This window comes from Coffea eugenioides, chromosome 11, assembly GCF_003713205.1.
Source record: "Coffea eugenioides isolate CCC68of chromosome 11, Ceug_1.0, whole genome shotgun sequence".
In the NCBI taxonomy this organism is placed as follows: domain Eukaryota; kingdom Viridiplantae; phylum Streptophyta; class Magnoliopsida; order Gentianales; family Rubiaceae; genus Coffea; species Coffea eugenioides.
The window spans coordinates 32197201-32213033 of record NC_040045.1 but is presented as its reverse complement, the minus strand read 5'-3'; the positions used below and the strand labels follow the sequence as shown (position 1 = coordinate 32213033).

General features: G+C 35.4%; 1 protein-coding gene across 1 annotated transcript in view; it reads left to right on the top strand.

Annotated features, from left to right (window-relative positions):
* Nucleotides 1–206: 206 nt before the first annotated feature.
* The window catches only part of LOC113751682 (sodium/hydrogen exchanger 8-like), a 29726-nt gene continuing 14099 nt past the window's right edge, over nucleotides 207–15833 (top strand). Inside the window, 14 exon segments of the mRNA XM_027295778.1 lie at nucleotides 207–485; nucleotides 4258–4308; nucleotides 4399–4490; nucleotides 8817–8894; nucleotides 8967–9124; nucleotides 9337–9438; nucleotides 9513–9630; nucleotides 10469–10521; nucleotides 10597–10662; nucleotides 11670–11714; nucleotides 12704–12759; nucleotides 14442–14626; nucleotides 15116–15163; nucleotides 15246–15353. Of these exon segments, the coding sequence (XP_027151579.1) occupies nucleotides 278–485; nucleotides 4258–4308; nucleotides 4399–4490; nucleotides 8817–8894; nucleotides 8967–9124; nucleotides 9337–9438; nucleotides 9513–9630; nucleotides 10469–10521; nucleotides 10597–10662; nucleotides 11670–11714; nucleotides 12704–12759; nucleotides 14442–14626; nucleotides 15116–15163; nucleotides 15246–15353 (1368 nt within the window). The 5' untranslated portion in view covers nucleotides 207–277.

The window sequence follows — 15833 nt, the reverse complement described above, 5'->3', positions numbered from 1 at the left end:
TATATAAGCCGTTTAGCACCGCACCACAGGCAAAATGTAATGCTGACAGCGATAGCTGAGAAGCTGAGGCCAAAGAGCCGCCATCTGTTCCTGTGGCAAAAACCAGTTACAAATCTCCTCTCTTACACGCACAACACACACTAGGAATCCAATCGGATCAGAACAAAAAAGGTGAGCTCTTCTCGCAGAGACGTTTTCGCGAACAGATTTATATAGTTTATGAATCATTCATGCATCTGATTTGTGTTGAATTTAACGGACAGAACTTTTAGGAGAAATGGCGTCGATTCTATCGGCGGAGGAGATTCTGCCGTTTAGAATATTGGAAGAGAATTCTTCGGCGGACTCTTCGAATCCGACGGACGCGGTCATCTTCGTCGGAATCAGCTTGGTTTTAGGCATTGCCTGCCGGCATGTACTCAGAGGCACCAGAGTCCCGTATACCGTTGCTTTGCTTGTTCTGGGAATCGGCATCGGATCTTTAGGTTCTTCGAAAATTTCTGTTACTAGCTTTTATGCCGATAGAATTTGTTCCACTGCGTGTTTGTGTGTAAAAAAAAAATAATAATAAAATGTTGTGCTCAATTGCTTTTATTGTGACTGGGGATTCTGCAGTATCTACGTCTTTGTTTTTGGCAAAATTAGTGAAAATCAACATGCTTGGAGTACTAATCAATAAAGTTTTCTGTTCTATATCATCTATGTGATGTGCCGTTGGAACACAGGATAAACATACAAAAAAGGGTAAGCCACCGTAAAATTCTAGTGTAAAATATCTTAGAATATTCAAATTGTGTAAACAAATAGATACGGGTCCACTTCTTATTGTGTACCCCAAAACCTTTGATAAAAGGGCACAATATTTATTATTATGGTCCTTCTATTCTTTGCTTGGTGTCACTTCTTCTGCAAAATTGTAAATCTTTAGCAGGGAAGCATTGGATTCAGAGGGTGGTAATATTTGGAATTTACCCGTGTTTGAGTTACTGGAAAACCTTTCGTACAATGATTATGAACAATTGTGTTGACTTTTGTACCAAAAAGTACTGAGTTTGTTTGGAATAAAAAGGTGATTGGGATTTGTGAGGCAAAATTTTTTTTTTCCAAATTCTCTCTATCCAAACAAACTCACTGCTTTGTATAAACAGTGCATTCATTTTGTACAGAAGTTAATACAAATGCCCTTTGTAATAATAGTTTGTCCAAAATTATGCCCATTTTTAATCCTTTTAGTCATTTTCTACTTTGATTTTGGTCGAACCATTAAACTCAGATTGGATTGGATTGACACGGAACTTTAATCCCCTTAGCTCCTTCCTGTTTCATAAATCATGTTAGGAAAAAATTAAAAAATGGAAAATAAATAAGTCAGTTTATTAAGAGAAAAGAAAAAGTGCTTTAGTGACGGATGGACAAATGTCCTGAAGATGGAGAAGATCACTCAAAGGCTATCTTGCAGTCCCCCTTTTCCTATTGCCTCTTTTTTCCTTGTCTGGTGGGAATTCTTTAAACCCTCTAGAGCCTTTTTTGCCATTTGATTTTCAGAATACTTTATATTACTCCGTCATTCACTAGATTCACTGCCCAGATTCCAAGCAGCATTTCTTTCTTTTTTTTTTTATTTTAAATTTTTGTTTTTTCCCAACTTTTTACCTTGCTGATCTAGGTCTTTAAGATAGTCTATTATGATTCTTGGATTTTTGTTTCTTCACTTTGCTTCACTTGTTTTCAATACCATTTTCTGTGTTCTGAACTTCTGGCTTTTCTCCTTCATCCTATTATGCTTACAATATTTCATCTATATCTTCTCTTTCAATTCATTTGGAAGAGCAGATTTGGTGAGAGAGGAAAAGATTACTAAGGAAAGTTGAATCTTTCTCACATTTGGGACTTTGGACAGGAAAGAATTGAAAAGAAAAGGAAGGATATCAGTTCCCTTCCAAGCTAGAAAAGCTATCTGCCCAAGACTGGGCGGAAAACATGAGAAAGTGGAGTGAGTTAAGTGAACTATCGTGTACCACTTTTACCCTCAAAAAGGTTACAATACGACTATAACCTAATAGAGTACTCATCTAAAATTAAGATTTAAGGCTGTTTATGTAAAACACAATCTTTTCTTTTCACTTTTCTCCACTTCCAAACAAAGGAAAATTACTTCATTCCCTTCCTCCTTCAAAACTCCCAAATAACATGGAAAGATACTGCAATCTTTTCTAGTCTTTTCTTTTCTTTTCTAACTTAAGGTTTCTGTTCTTTTCTTTTCTTTTCTTTCCTAAACTCCCGAACTAGCCATTAGTCAAGTGAGGAAAGTGAATTATTACTCTATTCTGTCGAGTTTTACAAGACCATAGTGCGAGAAAGTCCAAGGCAGCACCAATGTGCCTTGTATAATGATCTTCACAAGCTTTCCCTAAATTTCTTGGTATTGAATTGCACTTTTTGGCTGCTCTAAAACTTTGATTGAGTTCCTTCTTTTGCTTGGTCTCTTTGTTTAGAAAAAATACAAAGTAAGATGATTTTAATTGAGAACTGACAACTGGGAAAGGTGTATATTTCCATTGATTTGAGCTAGGGCCTTTGGTCGGTTCATCTATATTATTTGCCTTGAATTTTTAATAATTATATGTGTACATATAGACAAAGGAAACAACGAAAAGAAAGAGCAGAAGATTTTTCTCAACTAAAAAGTTACAACTCAAGTTTTGCAAATACACAGTTGTCTTATGTCCTTAATTCAAAGTCTTTGACTTATCAATTTTTCTCTTCATTTTGTATACTTGTTTTAGTTGTAAATGTGCCCAACCTTAGCTGTAGGGAATATATGTTTAAAAGTTTTTGCTTTTTGGGGGAATTGGGGTGAGGGAATATATAAAATATCTTCCATGGAGTTATTCTACAGCTCAGTGCTCTTATACATATTTGCTGTGTACTTTGGCAGCTCAGATTAGTTGCCATATCACAATAGAATGTGTCTATTACATTGTCAGTGAATTTCCAGATTCTTTTTTAAAGATATTTTGGATAGTATGACGGTTTTCGAGGAGGTTGTGATGGTTAGTGTTGCAAGTAACAGCTAGGCTGGTGCTGTTTTTGGCTGGTGAAGACTGACTTTTGTGGTTCTGGGACGCTTGAAATGTTTTAGGTGAAAAGCTCTATGAGACACTGACTTTGGTATTATTGGTCTAATGAAGGACAAAAAAGGAATATTCTGTAGGGATTACTACAGGAGGTATTACAACTAGGTTCAGATTGCTGGCTTACAGTAACTCTCATGGTAGTGTGTAAATAAGAGTCCGAGGGAAAATGTGTCCTTCTTTTCTATTTACAGTTTTGTTAATTTTATCCAGTCTTTCTATGGACATGCATATGGACAGTTGTTGCATAACTCTAGCCTTTATTATTGCTGCTATGTATCAATTGAGGCATGACGTTTCAATGCTTTATTGCTGCTATGTATCAATTGAGGCATGACGTTTCAATGCTTTATCTTGCCTCGAGATTTTCATTCTTAATTGCATGCTCTAGCTTGGTCAAAAAAATTTCAGTGTGGTCATAAATTTGCCTCTACTTTGTTCTTGTTTGATTCCTATTCATGCTTCAGGTAGGGTTGAGTTTGTGAGAAAAATTTATGTTGTCTAAAAAGATTTATATTCAAAACAAACTTAACAATCAAGATGGTTTCTAAGTTGTCTTGCTAACTTGAGCTTGAGATGGAAAAGTGATCTAATTAATCAAGCGTTTGGCAATAGTACACAGTCTACTCTCTATGGTTGGCCTAACGCAAAGCAAGCATTATCATTTTCTTTGGTAAAATTGAGCTAATACATAATGAACTTCCATATGGTTGCATTAGTCAAGTTTTATCATATTTTGTTTTGCTGACTTGTAAATGTGACTCGTGGATAAAATAGGTAGATATGGCTGCGTAATGTTACACCATCTCTTGTACTGCTCCAAAAATAATTGCCTTTGTGATGTCTGTGTCATTTGGAAGATTATTGAAGGGAGCAACTAATTGCAAATTTCTTCTGTGGATGTCTGCTTACTTAATTCTTGCCAAGAGCTCTACTTAAAAATCCCGTCTTCAGCGGTGTTATATGAAACTAGTTTGATATTCCACTTGCTATGATTGATACTTAATTTTTACCAAGAGCTCCACTTAAAAATCCCGTCTTCAGTGACTAGTTTGATATTCTACTTGCTATGATTGATATTTGACCTGATATTTGATTTCTTATTGATGCATCCCTTTTGCAGAATATGGAACCAGGCATCGGCTAGGAAAGATTGGGGATGGCATTCGTCTTTGTGAGTTCAGTTTCTAATTATTTCATGTCTTAACACTTTAAGATTTGTAACTACCCATAGTAGGAATGATTTAACATCTATTCTCTGCAGGGGCAAGGATTGATCCTGACCTTCTCTTGGCTGTTTTCCTTCCTGCACTTCTTTTTGAGAGTTCCTTTTTAATGGAAGTGCACCAGATAAAGGTTCTTCAACATTTTCTTTTACTTCAAATATTTCACTATTGAAACATTTTCTCTTTTAAAAATTTTGGCCTTTGAACTCTTGAGCATCCTTTGGATTGAATGAATGGGAGGGAAAGGAAAGGAAAACATTAGAAGGGTTGTTAGGTATTTTGTGCTTGAATTGATTTTTTAGGAGGGAAATGACATATAGTAAGGGATATGACCTAGTCATTTTGTTTATGGTTGTTTTTTGTCCAAGTGTGGCGGAGACGGAGGGAAAGGAAAGCAAAATTTAATGAATTTACATTCAAAATATAAAACATCCTTTTATATCTTTTAAATCATTACATTTTCTTTCAAATCATAAATAAAAGCATAACTATTGTATCATCTTTTCCTTCCTCAAATCAACAACATGTCCAGCATTGTCCTTCTTTTCCTTCCATATCAAATTCAAAAGAGATGGTTGGACAACCATTTTCCTCTACTCGTTTTTCCTTGGTGCCTAGTTACACACTCGAATCAATATGGTCTTGATTTCTATTGATCAATCGGCAAATGAACGTGTGTAGCTATCCAATTCCAACATCTAGTTGACTTGTGAGAGGGCATCAATCCACTTTCTCCCATAGCAAGATTTTTCCTCTCATCACCATTTGCAATTTGAAAGTTTTCTTGGATCCCCATCATTGTGCTACATTCCCAACCCATTGAAGTAATCAAATGTTACAAATTACCATACTTCTTTCCCATCAACAAGATCGTCTTGCCATTTGTGATTTTCAAGATTCCATTTGCAGCTGAAAAGTTGTAGCCCTTGGAGTCTAATTGGCTCAAAAAAATTACATTCCTTCGTAACTTTGGGACATAAGCCACACCACCCAAAGAACAAATCTATTTATTCAGCATTTTGATTTTCACCATTTCAAGACCTTTGACTTCACAAGTAGATCCATCATCCAAAAACACAAATCCTGCCTTCTTTCTTTGGAGAGTATCAAAATAGTCTAATTTGGAGCAAATATGTGAAACACATTCAGAATCTAAAATCCAACCATCACTAGAAGAACTATTATTACCATTGGATATTGTGAGAACATCTCCATTAGATACATATCCAGCAACGTCATCATGCTCCTTCTCATCATTTTTTTTTTTGATAAGGGCAATATTTTTTGATATGGCCAAACTCATGACAAACAAAAGCACTGGATTCCACTTTTTCTCTTGGCTTTTGAACCACCTACCTTGGATTCATCGCCAAGCTTTTTTCCTTTTCTCATGTCGAGCAATTAATGCAACTTCTTGTGTCATAGTTTGGTTTGCTTTCTTTTGTTTTTCATGATCCAACAAAGATGACTGTATATTTTGGAACTGTTCTTCCTGTACAACAAGATCGTTACAACACTTTTGTAAGAATTAGAGACTGAGTTAAGAAGTAAAAGGGCCTTATCTTCATCTTCAATTTCTACGCCAACCTTTTGGAGTTGATCCAAAATTCTGGTTTATGTATTTATGTGATCCATGAGGCTGCCACCCTCCTCCATGTTTAGCTTATAAAGTTGCTGCTTCAAATGCAATTTATTGGCTTTTAGATAGATAAAGATTTAGGTCTGCTGAAAAATGGTAGCCCTTAAAGTTTTAATTAACTCAAAGAAATTAGATTCCTTCGTAAATTTAGGACATAAGCCACATCTTTCAAAGAATGAATCTCTCCATTCAGTTTTTTGATTTTTATCACTCTAAGACCTTTGATTTCATAAGTAGATCCATCACCCAAAAACGCAAAACCTACCTTCTTTATTTGGAGAGTATCAAATAGTCTAACCTGGAGCAAACATGTGAAACACATTTAGAATTTAAAATCTAACTATCACGAGAAGAAGTATTATTGCCTTTAGATATTGTGAGAATATCTCCATCTGATACATATTCAGCAATGTCATGCACCTCCTCATCATTTTTCTTTTGATACGGGCAAATACCTTTTGATATGGCCAAACTCATGACAATCAAAGTACTAGATTCCACTCTTTCTTTTGGCCTTTGAACGATCTGCCTTAGATTTATTACTAAGTTTTTTTTCCTCCTTTATTCTCACATCAAGCAGTTAATGCAGCTTCTTGTGTCATGTTCTGGTTTGCTTTCATTTGTTTTTCATGATCCAACAAAGACGATTGCACATTTTCGAACTCTAAAGTGTCATTTCCATACAACAGGGTCGTCACGAAACTTTCGTTAGAATCAGAGACTGAGTTAAGAAGTATATGGTCTTATCTTCATGCTCAATTTTTACGCCAACCTATTGGAGTTGTTCCTCCGTTGAACATATTCATATGATCCATGAGGCTGCCACCCTCCTCCATCTTTAGCTTGTAAAGTTGCCACTTCATATGCAATTTATTGGATAAGCTTTTTCAATTTTTTTTTAGAGGTCTGCTGTAGAATCGTCCTCATCTGTCACATTGTTTGTGATGTTGTCCATAACATAGAGTCGAATCGTGCTCACACACCTTGCGTCCAGCTCTTCAAATTTATTATTCTTCATGCTCTCTGGCTTCTTGTTTTTGCCATTCAACGCTCTTACCAATCCATGTTGAACTAGAACATCCTTCACTCTTCTTTGCCAAAGAGTGAAACTTGTAGTTCCATTATACGATTGAATCGGAAATTATATAGTTCCAAATGCTATGGTATAGCACCAACCACTCAATCTCAAATAGTTAATCAGAACCCAACGTAGCTTTAATACAATTTGTTAGGGCATTAGGCCAACTATGTGAGATAGAAAAAAAAATCAACAATTTAACATAGAACAATAACTAGCATGAACGATGAGTGACGCCCAAGAATTAACATGGTTCAGTTTAATCACCAAGCCTACGTCCATGGAGAGAAAAACTTGTTTTCATTATGAGAGAAAAAAATACTACAAGATTATAGCTTGATTTCCAGGCTCATCTCTTGTACAACCATCTCACCTACTAAGAACTCTCTCTCTCCTTTTTTTGTGTGTCTTTGTAGAATGTCAATTTACCTATTTGTAGAGAATATTATTTGGCCAAGAACCAAATAACAATAGGAAACCAATACTAATTCTTAGAGTTATATAGAATAGGAAATAATTTCTAACTCCTAAACAAGATAGGAAATAACTTGGCAACTACTCCCAAGTAATTAAACAATTAGGAAATCAGTTACTTCCACACACAATAAGGATCTTAACTAAAAGAAATTAAGCCAATTTTCTAACACTATGCCCTTAATTCCCTTGTAGAGGAGAGGATCTCCGGTAATTATTAGGCAAGGTTGATAGTTTAAAGTTGCGTTGAGCGCTTTCTGGTTCGGATTTATATATGCATTTAATGGTATGGCACCATATGGTAAACTAGATTGCTTTGCTCTTTCTTGGCTTCAATTATATATCTGACCACCACATGTTGTCTCCTGCTTTTCCTTGTAACGAGTTGCATCTTTCATTCACACATCCATTTTCTTTGTAGATAAATTTGGAAATATCATAAGAAGCAGAATTCTTGGGAGTAAGCCATCTGAATTGTTGCATGACCCTCCCATGCTGTCACATTTGACCGTTAGATAGATGAAGTCTTCATAAAGGTCTTGGTATCTAATGGCATCACCAACTGCTTTTATGCGTTATAGTGGTCATATAAGTTTGGACTATTGAATTACTTGTCTTCCTTTTATTAAAATTTAATGATGCCCTTAGGGTCTGGAGAAAGAAAAAAGATTTTGACTGAAATTCTTTGGCTTCTTCTAAGAGGTAATAGTATGAGGTAATAGTAAGGTTATTTCTAGAAACTGAGATTCATTTTTTAAAGATCTTTCAGTGTCTATGTAGTGTGTCCTCTAACTGCCTTCAGTAAGCATCTTCAGTGTTGAATTTCTTGCTTGTCTGACACTTCAGGTAATTGTCATTTGCAGAAATTACAATATTATGCCATGTCAAGTGAAGATTGAGTAGTCAGTGTTTGTCTGTTCATTTTCAGTTATACTTGAATTATGTTTTGAGTTAAGATTTGATTATATTTAGGACTACAAATAGATTCTAGAGGTTAGAAGTTACACATTTTCTGATTATCCCAGATCAACAGTCTTAGATGTTCTGTTTGAGCTTGTTATTATCTTGGTTGAGGCCTCAGGAATTAGCCTCAGGAATTAGAAGTCCTGTGTTCAAATCCCCCTGCCTTCTCCCTGCCTCCAGTCCCACCCTCCCCTAGTTGAATTTTTTTTTTTTAAAAAAACATATTATTATCTTAAATTGCTCATTTTACTTGGAATCACCAATCTTAAATGTGATTAGTTGAGCACAATTTCACACTGCAGAGGTGTATGGTACAAATGTTGCTACTTGCTGGGCCTGGAGTCCTCATTTCAACCTTTTTTCTTGGATCTGCTTTGAAGGTTTGCCAACTTCTACTTTTCTGCATGTGGTAGATTTGTTGCAAATTACTGTTAAGTAATAACAAACTGTAGCTTATTTTTCCATATAACTGGAGCTGGAAAACATCATTATTACTTGGAGGCCTTCTTAGTGCTACTGATCCTGTAGCCGTTGTCGCCCTTCTAAAGGAGCTTGGTGCTAGCAAAAAATTGAGTACCATAATTGAAGGAGAATCATTGATGAATGATGGGTATGGACACCTTTCCAGATTAGCTTCGAATGTTCTTAACTGATATTGATTGTGTGAAAGCACTTTGTTCAGATGCATTCTATCTCTAGTCTGGTCAAATGAATGTGGTTCTAGCTTGCAACTCTCTTTCTTTCCTTTTGTTATAATGTTACTATATAATGATCTCTAATATCTATTTTTGTCTTATTTAATGAAGCTGTTTCTATTTTCAGGACAGCAATAGTGGTATATCAACTGTTTTACCGAATGGTTCTTGGACATAGCTTTAATTGGTGGGCCATTATCAAATTTTTGGCACAAGTTTCTCTTGGGGCGTAAGTACATTTCAAACTATGATACTTGAGATTGCTATACACTAGTTTTCTTATGATTTTTTTGCATGATCCAGCTTGGGAATTGGCCTGGCTTTTGGATTTGCATCTGTTCTATGGCTGGGATTTATCTTCAATGACACAGTAATTGAGATTACACTGACACTTGCTGTCAGCTATGTTGCGTACTTCACTGTATGCATCTATTTCAAACCTTTATCCCATGAGGCATTCCATTTTGTATCAGCTTGTGGCTTATAAATCTCATAAAATGTTGCAATGTACATGGATTCTCTGAATATTCTGCAACTTCGATTTAGATCATTGAATGGTTGTTGAGTTCCTGTGTAATTGTTGAAAATTGAACTGGAAACATGGAAAAACTGTACTAAGTAGCTTTGCTTTCAGAAAGGCCAACAACTGAATAGAAATATACCACACTTTTAACTGAACGAGAAAATTTCTCTCAACTCCAGAATCAAAGGAACTGTGGTTGCAGGTTCAGTTCGTGGAGTACAGGGAGGTCTTTGTGATAGTAGATCCACAATTCTGTGAAAAAGTGTCAAGTTAGATGTAATCAAATAACTTTTTTTATTACTGTATTGTTAATGCAGGCAATTCTGATTATAAAAACAAAGAAGAAATAATGAACTTTGCAAACATATTCAGAATAGTTGAATACCATTTTAGTGCAACCCCAAGGAAACATCTTAGGATGGGTTACCTGAGGTTGTAAACCTAAATTTAAGGTTTAATTACACTAAATTGAGTTTGATATGAGCCAATAATACATCATGAACCCTAAATTTCAGGAAGTTTTGTTAGTAGCCCTTAAATGTGTGCATCTAATTTTTCTGCTTCTTTAAATCCTTAGCAAATTCAAATGCCACAGAATTGTCATTACAGTTGTCCTTGTATGGGCATTTTTTCCTAGTAGATTGTCAGTCGCTAAATTGCAGCAGACAAATCTTGCATCTGTCTCAGTTCTGTTTTTTGGCTACTTTGAAACACTGAGGCTGTTATTATGTGGCAGGCTCAAGAAGGATCTGATGTCTCTGGCGTTTTGACTGTAATGACTCTTGGAATGTAAGTTTTACTCGCTCATATGGATTATCTCCACTAGTTCGAAAATTGCTTTCCTGATTTAACATGCATAGACAGGTTTTACTCTGCTGTTGGTAGGACTGCCTTTAAGGGCGAAAGTCAGCAAAGCTTGCATCATTTTTGGTAATTTCCTTGCACTTATCTTTTAACTTAGGAACATTTCGTAACTATCTCAGCCCAATTTTTATGTATATCACCACTATAATGATTCTTATATGGGGAATAAGGGGAACTTTTTTTTTGTAATTTCTAAGAATAAGCATACTTGAGAGAAGGAAATTGTTATGCAAGATGGATAAAGAGTCTTTTAAATAAAATCTTTTAATGAGATTAAACTGAAGGGAACAATTAAAAGAAAATATGTTAAACAAAAAAAATACAAAAATACATCATCTCCAGAAAAGATTTGCTGGTAAGATCTGCGGAAATAACTCCTAAAGTTTGAATTTTATGTTGGAAGAGATTTGTGAAAATCCAGAATAGAACATCCGTCCTTGTTCTTTGGAGATTCTGAGCTTGAAATGCAGGTAAAAGCAATAAAGCAATATTTATTATGGCTTTGCACGACCACACAAACTGGGAATTTAAGTGTTAGATTATCCAACTTAGAGTTTGAAATGAAAGAAGCAATTGTTTAATATTCAAAATTGGCCTGGTGATTTCTATTAGTTTTATTGGTTAATCAGATTTTGGTTTTCTCCCCTTTTCAGAGAAAACTTGGCCGTGTGCTCTTTTCATCTGAGGATGAGCTGAAACGCCAATTGTCACCTTCAACAAAAAAAAAAGAAAGTAGATAATAAATTTTAGAACTGCTATAATAAATGGGTAGTGGTTAATTCTAAATCCCCCACCATCACAGGGTATTTTTTCCCGGCGTGCGTAAACTTTAGAGCTGCTATTGTCCTTTATCTGTTCTAGGGTCCTTTTGATTGTTGTTGCTCAAATTAGTTACGACCTGACTAAGTTCACATGGTTCAATTATTATTATCTAATTCTCTGCTATTTTTTGATAGTTTTCTGGTCACTGTCTTCAATTTATAGCATTCCTAAACTTGCTTAATCTACATTGATGTGCATATCGCCTGTTTCTAACACAAGCTTTTTTGTTGCTCGTGCTGTTTTTGTCTCAGGGAGATGGTTGCCTATATAGCTAATACATTAATTTTCATCCTGAGGTAAGGAAACATTTTGACATCCTTAGTTATGGGAACAAGCTCAGTCTTTATCAGGTAGCATCATCACTGTTGTCCTTGTCTGATTTGCTGTTGTCGTCGTCTTGAAAATAAGAACATATTTCTGCTTGCACGTTCACAAATCTCCCTTTGACCTATGCTCCTGGTTATCTTTACTCTGTTCATCTTCTTTTTCATTATATTCATGCTTGTTTGAGTAAAACAGCTACTAGATTTCCCAAATCATGCCAAAAACTAGCATATCTAGAAACTTATTGTACATCAAATTTAAACTTTTACAATAAAGAGAGCTGTAAAATCTTCAATTGTGTGTGCTCCTCTGCTGCAGTCTCCCCAATTGGGACTCAGCTACTTGATACAAGTTTAGAGGATTGTAAATTTCTGTTCTTCAATTCAAGTTCAAATGATCAGCGGTGAACCGTTTCCCATCTGAATTTTTCGGTGGCTCATGTCATATCAGGTTGATACTTGAGATATTGCTAACTATAATAAAATTAAGATATTCTATCAAACTTCAGATTGTTTGAGTTAGATTCCAAAAGCTTCTATGTATCAGTAGCTTTGCTTTCCTTTGCTCTTATTAGAAACAATAAAAAAGTTTCAGTGTTTTCTGTGTTCTACTATTGGATTTCTGTATGTATGTTACTGTATCCTATTGTGATCAACACATGGCCATACTTTGTGTATATTTGAGTACATGGATGCTCATGTTTCAAGTGTGAGCCTGAAATCTATTTTCAGAAGTGAAGTTATCAGTTTTACTCTTCTGTATATCATTGTTGCTCCTAGGCAATTGATAAAGGGTGCTAGGGATTTGTTTTTGGAATTTGATAGAAGCCTGCAGCTGGGGTCTTATGGTCCTGGTTTTTCTATTCTTTTAAGTTTGGAGTTGAAATTATTTCAATAAACTGCAGAGCATTTCCATAATCATTCATCTAAGTCTGCAACTACATTGGTGGTTGTCCTTGCAGTGGAGTTGTCATAGCTGAAGGCATTCTTGGAAATGGGAGCATATTCAAAACCCATGGTACTTTGACTTTGGGCTCTGCACTTATCATCATATCATTGGACTGTGTGGTTCTTTCTTCTTTATCTTCTTTCTTTCATTTAGCTTAACTTGTTCTATCAAAATTCGCTTGGAATCTTCTCATGCAATTAAATTGATGTCGGATTATGGTGTACTTTGTTTGGGAAAATCTTGTCCGTATAAAACTTGGCACTTGGCAGAGTAGGCAAGTCTTATTCTCTGTTCTGCATTATCTTTTTGTACCACAGCTTCTCAGCTTTCAAAGTGAAGAAATGAATAGTATTTTAGCCAGAATAAATCTTACCTGAATAATGAGATTTGGCTTGTTTAATTCTTGGTTGCTTGTTTGTCCTTCATGATTACTGTACTAGGAAATTACCTGGTAGTGTATTGTCTAAGTGAATGCTATTCCTTTAAACCAAGCTACCTAGGGTGATGCTTGCAACTGTTGCAGAAATTTTGACTTTTCTATCTTCTTTGTAGCTCGTCTCTAGTCAGATGACTCTCTTAGAGTTAAAAAATGAAGAAAAAGACAAAGCTCTTACCTGTCTTGCATGCTTGTACACAATAAACCTAGTATGGCAAACATGATTTCACATTTTCTTTCTTGTTTAAATTTTAACCAGCATGAAGGGTGGGTTTTGTTTGTCAGCCAGTTGGCCAAAATATCATCCTTGGCTAAATGAATTATGTTATTAAAGGTAGAAGCCAACCTTTTGTCAAGTCTTTTGCATCAGCTAATTTTATCTCATCAGTGAATCAAGCAGGCATAGAATTTAAATATAATTACATGTAGAATGCTATCTTGTTGTAACAAGATCAATTAAACAAACTTTTTGATAAGCATCTCCTTGCTATTCCTTTTAAGCTCATTACTTTATCTTTCAACAAAAATAGAGATTTATCTGAATGTCAAAAGTTGGAAGCTTTCATCAGTGCCATGAGAACTTAACAGCAGCAGGAAGAGCAAACTCTTGATTTTTTGTTGTTTTCCTCTGGCATTATGCTCATCTGTTGATTTTAGAATATCAGAAAGTGGAGGGCCTTTAATTACATTCTTTCTGATAATTAAAAGTAAAAGGCAGAGAAGTGTTAAGAGCCATTTTTGTGTACATTTTATGCAAGTCAGGAGTTGGTGTCTGGGGTTTCTCAGATTGACAATAGTTAATGTGTTCCATCTTACTCCTACACTTCACAAGCTAGAGGGAGCTGAACTCAGGAGAAAGTTCCCTGGAGCCTGCATCTTATTATAGCATCGATTCATTGACCTAGGAATGACATTTTTAAGTGATGAAGGCATTTGTCCAGTCTTCTCAACTAAAGCCATAATTGTATGCTCTGATATAAAGTTTGAACATACTTGCCAAAAAGAAAAGGAAAACGCAAAGAAAGTGATATATCTATTTTATCCAAAAACACCCGCACTACACCAACTTTGAGATATTTCTCAATGCTTCAAAAAATTGAAAAGAGAGCAAAAAACTTCCCAATTGTGAATTTGTATTGGATACCTTTGATAAAAAGTCCATTCTGAGTATGCTCTCTCTCTCTCTCTCTCTCTCTCTCTGTCTCTGCAGTTTGTATGTAGATTTCCTGCTCCATCTAGTAATAGAAATTGTATTATAAATGTTATTTGGTGTCTATTAGGCTTCTCTACTTACTATAGTATAATTTTGTGTCAGAAAATTCATGGGGGTATCTCGCCCTCCTCTATGTGTTTGTCCAAATCTCTCGAGTTGTAGTTGTTGCTGTGTTGTTTCCATTTCTGCGATATTTTGGCTATGGTCTGGAATGGAAAGAAGCTGTCATTCTTGTATGGGCTGGTTTGCGTGGGGCTGTAGCATTGTCACTTTCCCTGTCAGTTAAGGTAAGTTCAACATGATTCTTGTTTTCTGTTTTCTCTTTTACATATTTGGATTTTCTTTCAATTCATCTCTTTTCCTTTGAATAATTATCCATTCTGTTGAATTTGTGGATTGACTAATTACTAGGTTTTGCCAGATGTCGTACTTTTTGATGCATTTCCTCTCATTAAAATTCTCTTGAACACTTGGTAACTCTATCTTGATATCATCATCTTGATGTTCCTCGCTTTTGGGGTAGTATTGAAGAATGAAATGTGTCTCTGAATGACTTGGGATTCATCGTGAATCTCTGGCACTACTTAGGTCAGAAGGTTTTAATTCAAAGAAGAATGACTCGTAAGAGATACTTAAAAACAAGAATCGAGAGGATCATTTACTTGTTCCCTGAATCTATAATTGAGTTACTTCCTCATTCAATCTTTAAATGCAAAATTTGTTATAATGTTACTGTGACTTAATGCTGAACTTTGTGACCCTGTTGATTTTTCCAGCGTACCAGTGATAATTCGTCATACATCACTTCTGATACTGGAACTCTGGTACATAACTTGAATATTTTCTTTTGAAACTTGAATTTTTTGTTTGGAGACAAAATAAGAATTGCTCTTTCAATTTTTGCAGTTTGTCTTCTTGACTGGTGGAATTGTATTTCTTACGCTTATTGTGAATGGATCAACAACACAGTTGATTTTGCATATTCTAAATATGGATAAGTTATCAGCAGCAAAGGTTAGGATGGTTCTCATTCTGGACTTTCATTTTGTTTATCATTGCTGATTAACCAAAATGTGAAACTAGGTGTTGTATCTTTCTTAACCACAAGAAAAGAGAGATTATAAAGAAAGATGCTCGTTGCTGCTCAGTACATAGTGTTGAGATGGGTGTATCAGAACAAAATTACTTTTAATCATTCTCATTGTCCTGTATTTTTATCTAGAATGCGCTTAATGGAGCTATACTTTCCCATTACTGGTGGAATCCAGTTTCTTCTGGTGTACCAATACTTGATCAGCTTTATACCTAAGCGCCTTTAAGCTTTTCTTGGTTCTGAAGGTATCCCTTCTGGTCTGTTTGGTCTCTCTGGATTTAGAATTCTGCTCCTAGGGTCATGCTTTCTTAGGGAATTCCTCAGATGCTGGTACCCCCTTTGGACAATGACCAACTATTATGGACATCCCCATTGCCATCGGATCTCCTTTTCTGTCAACT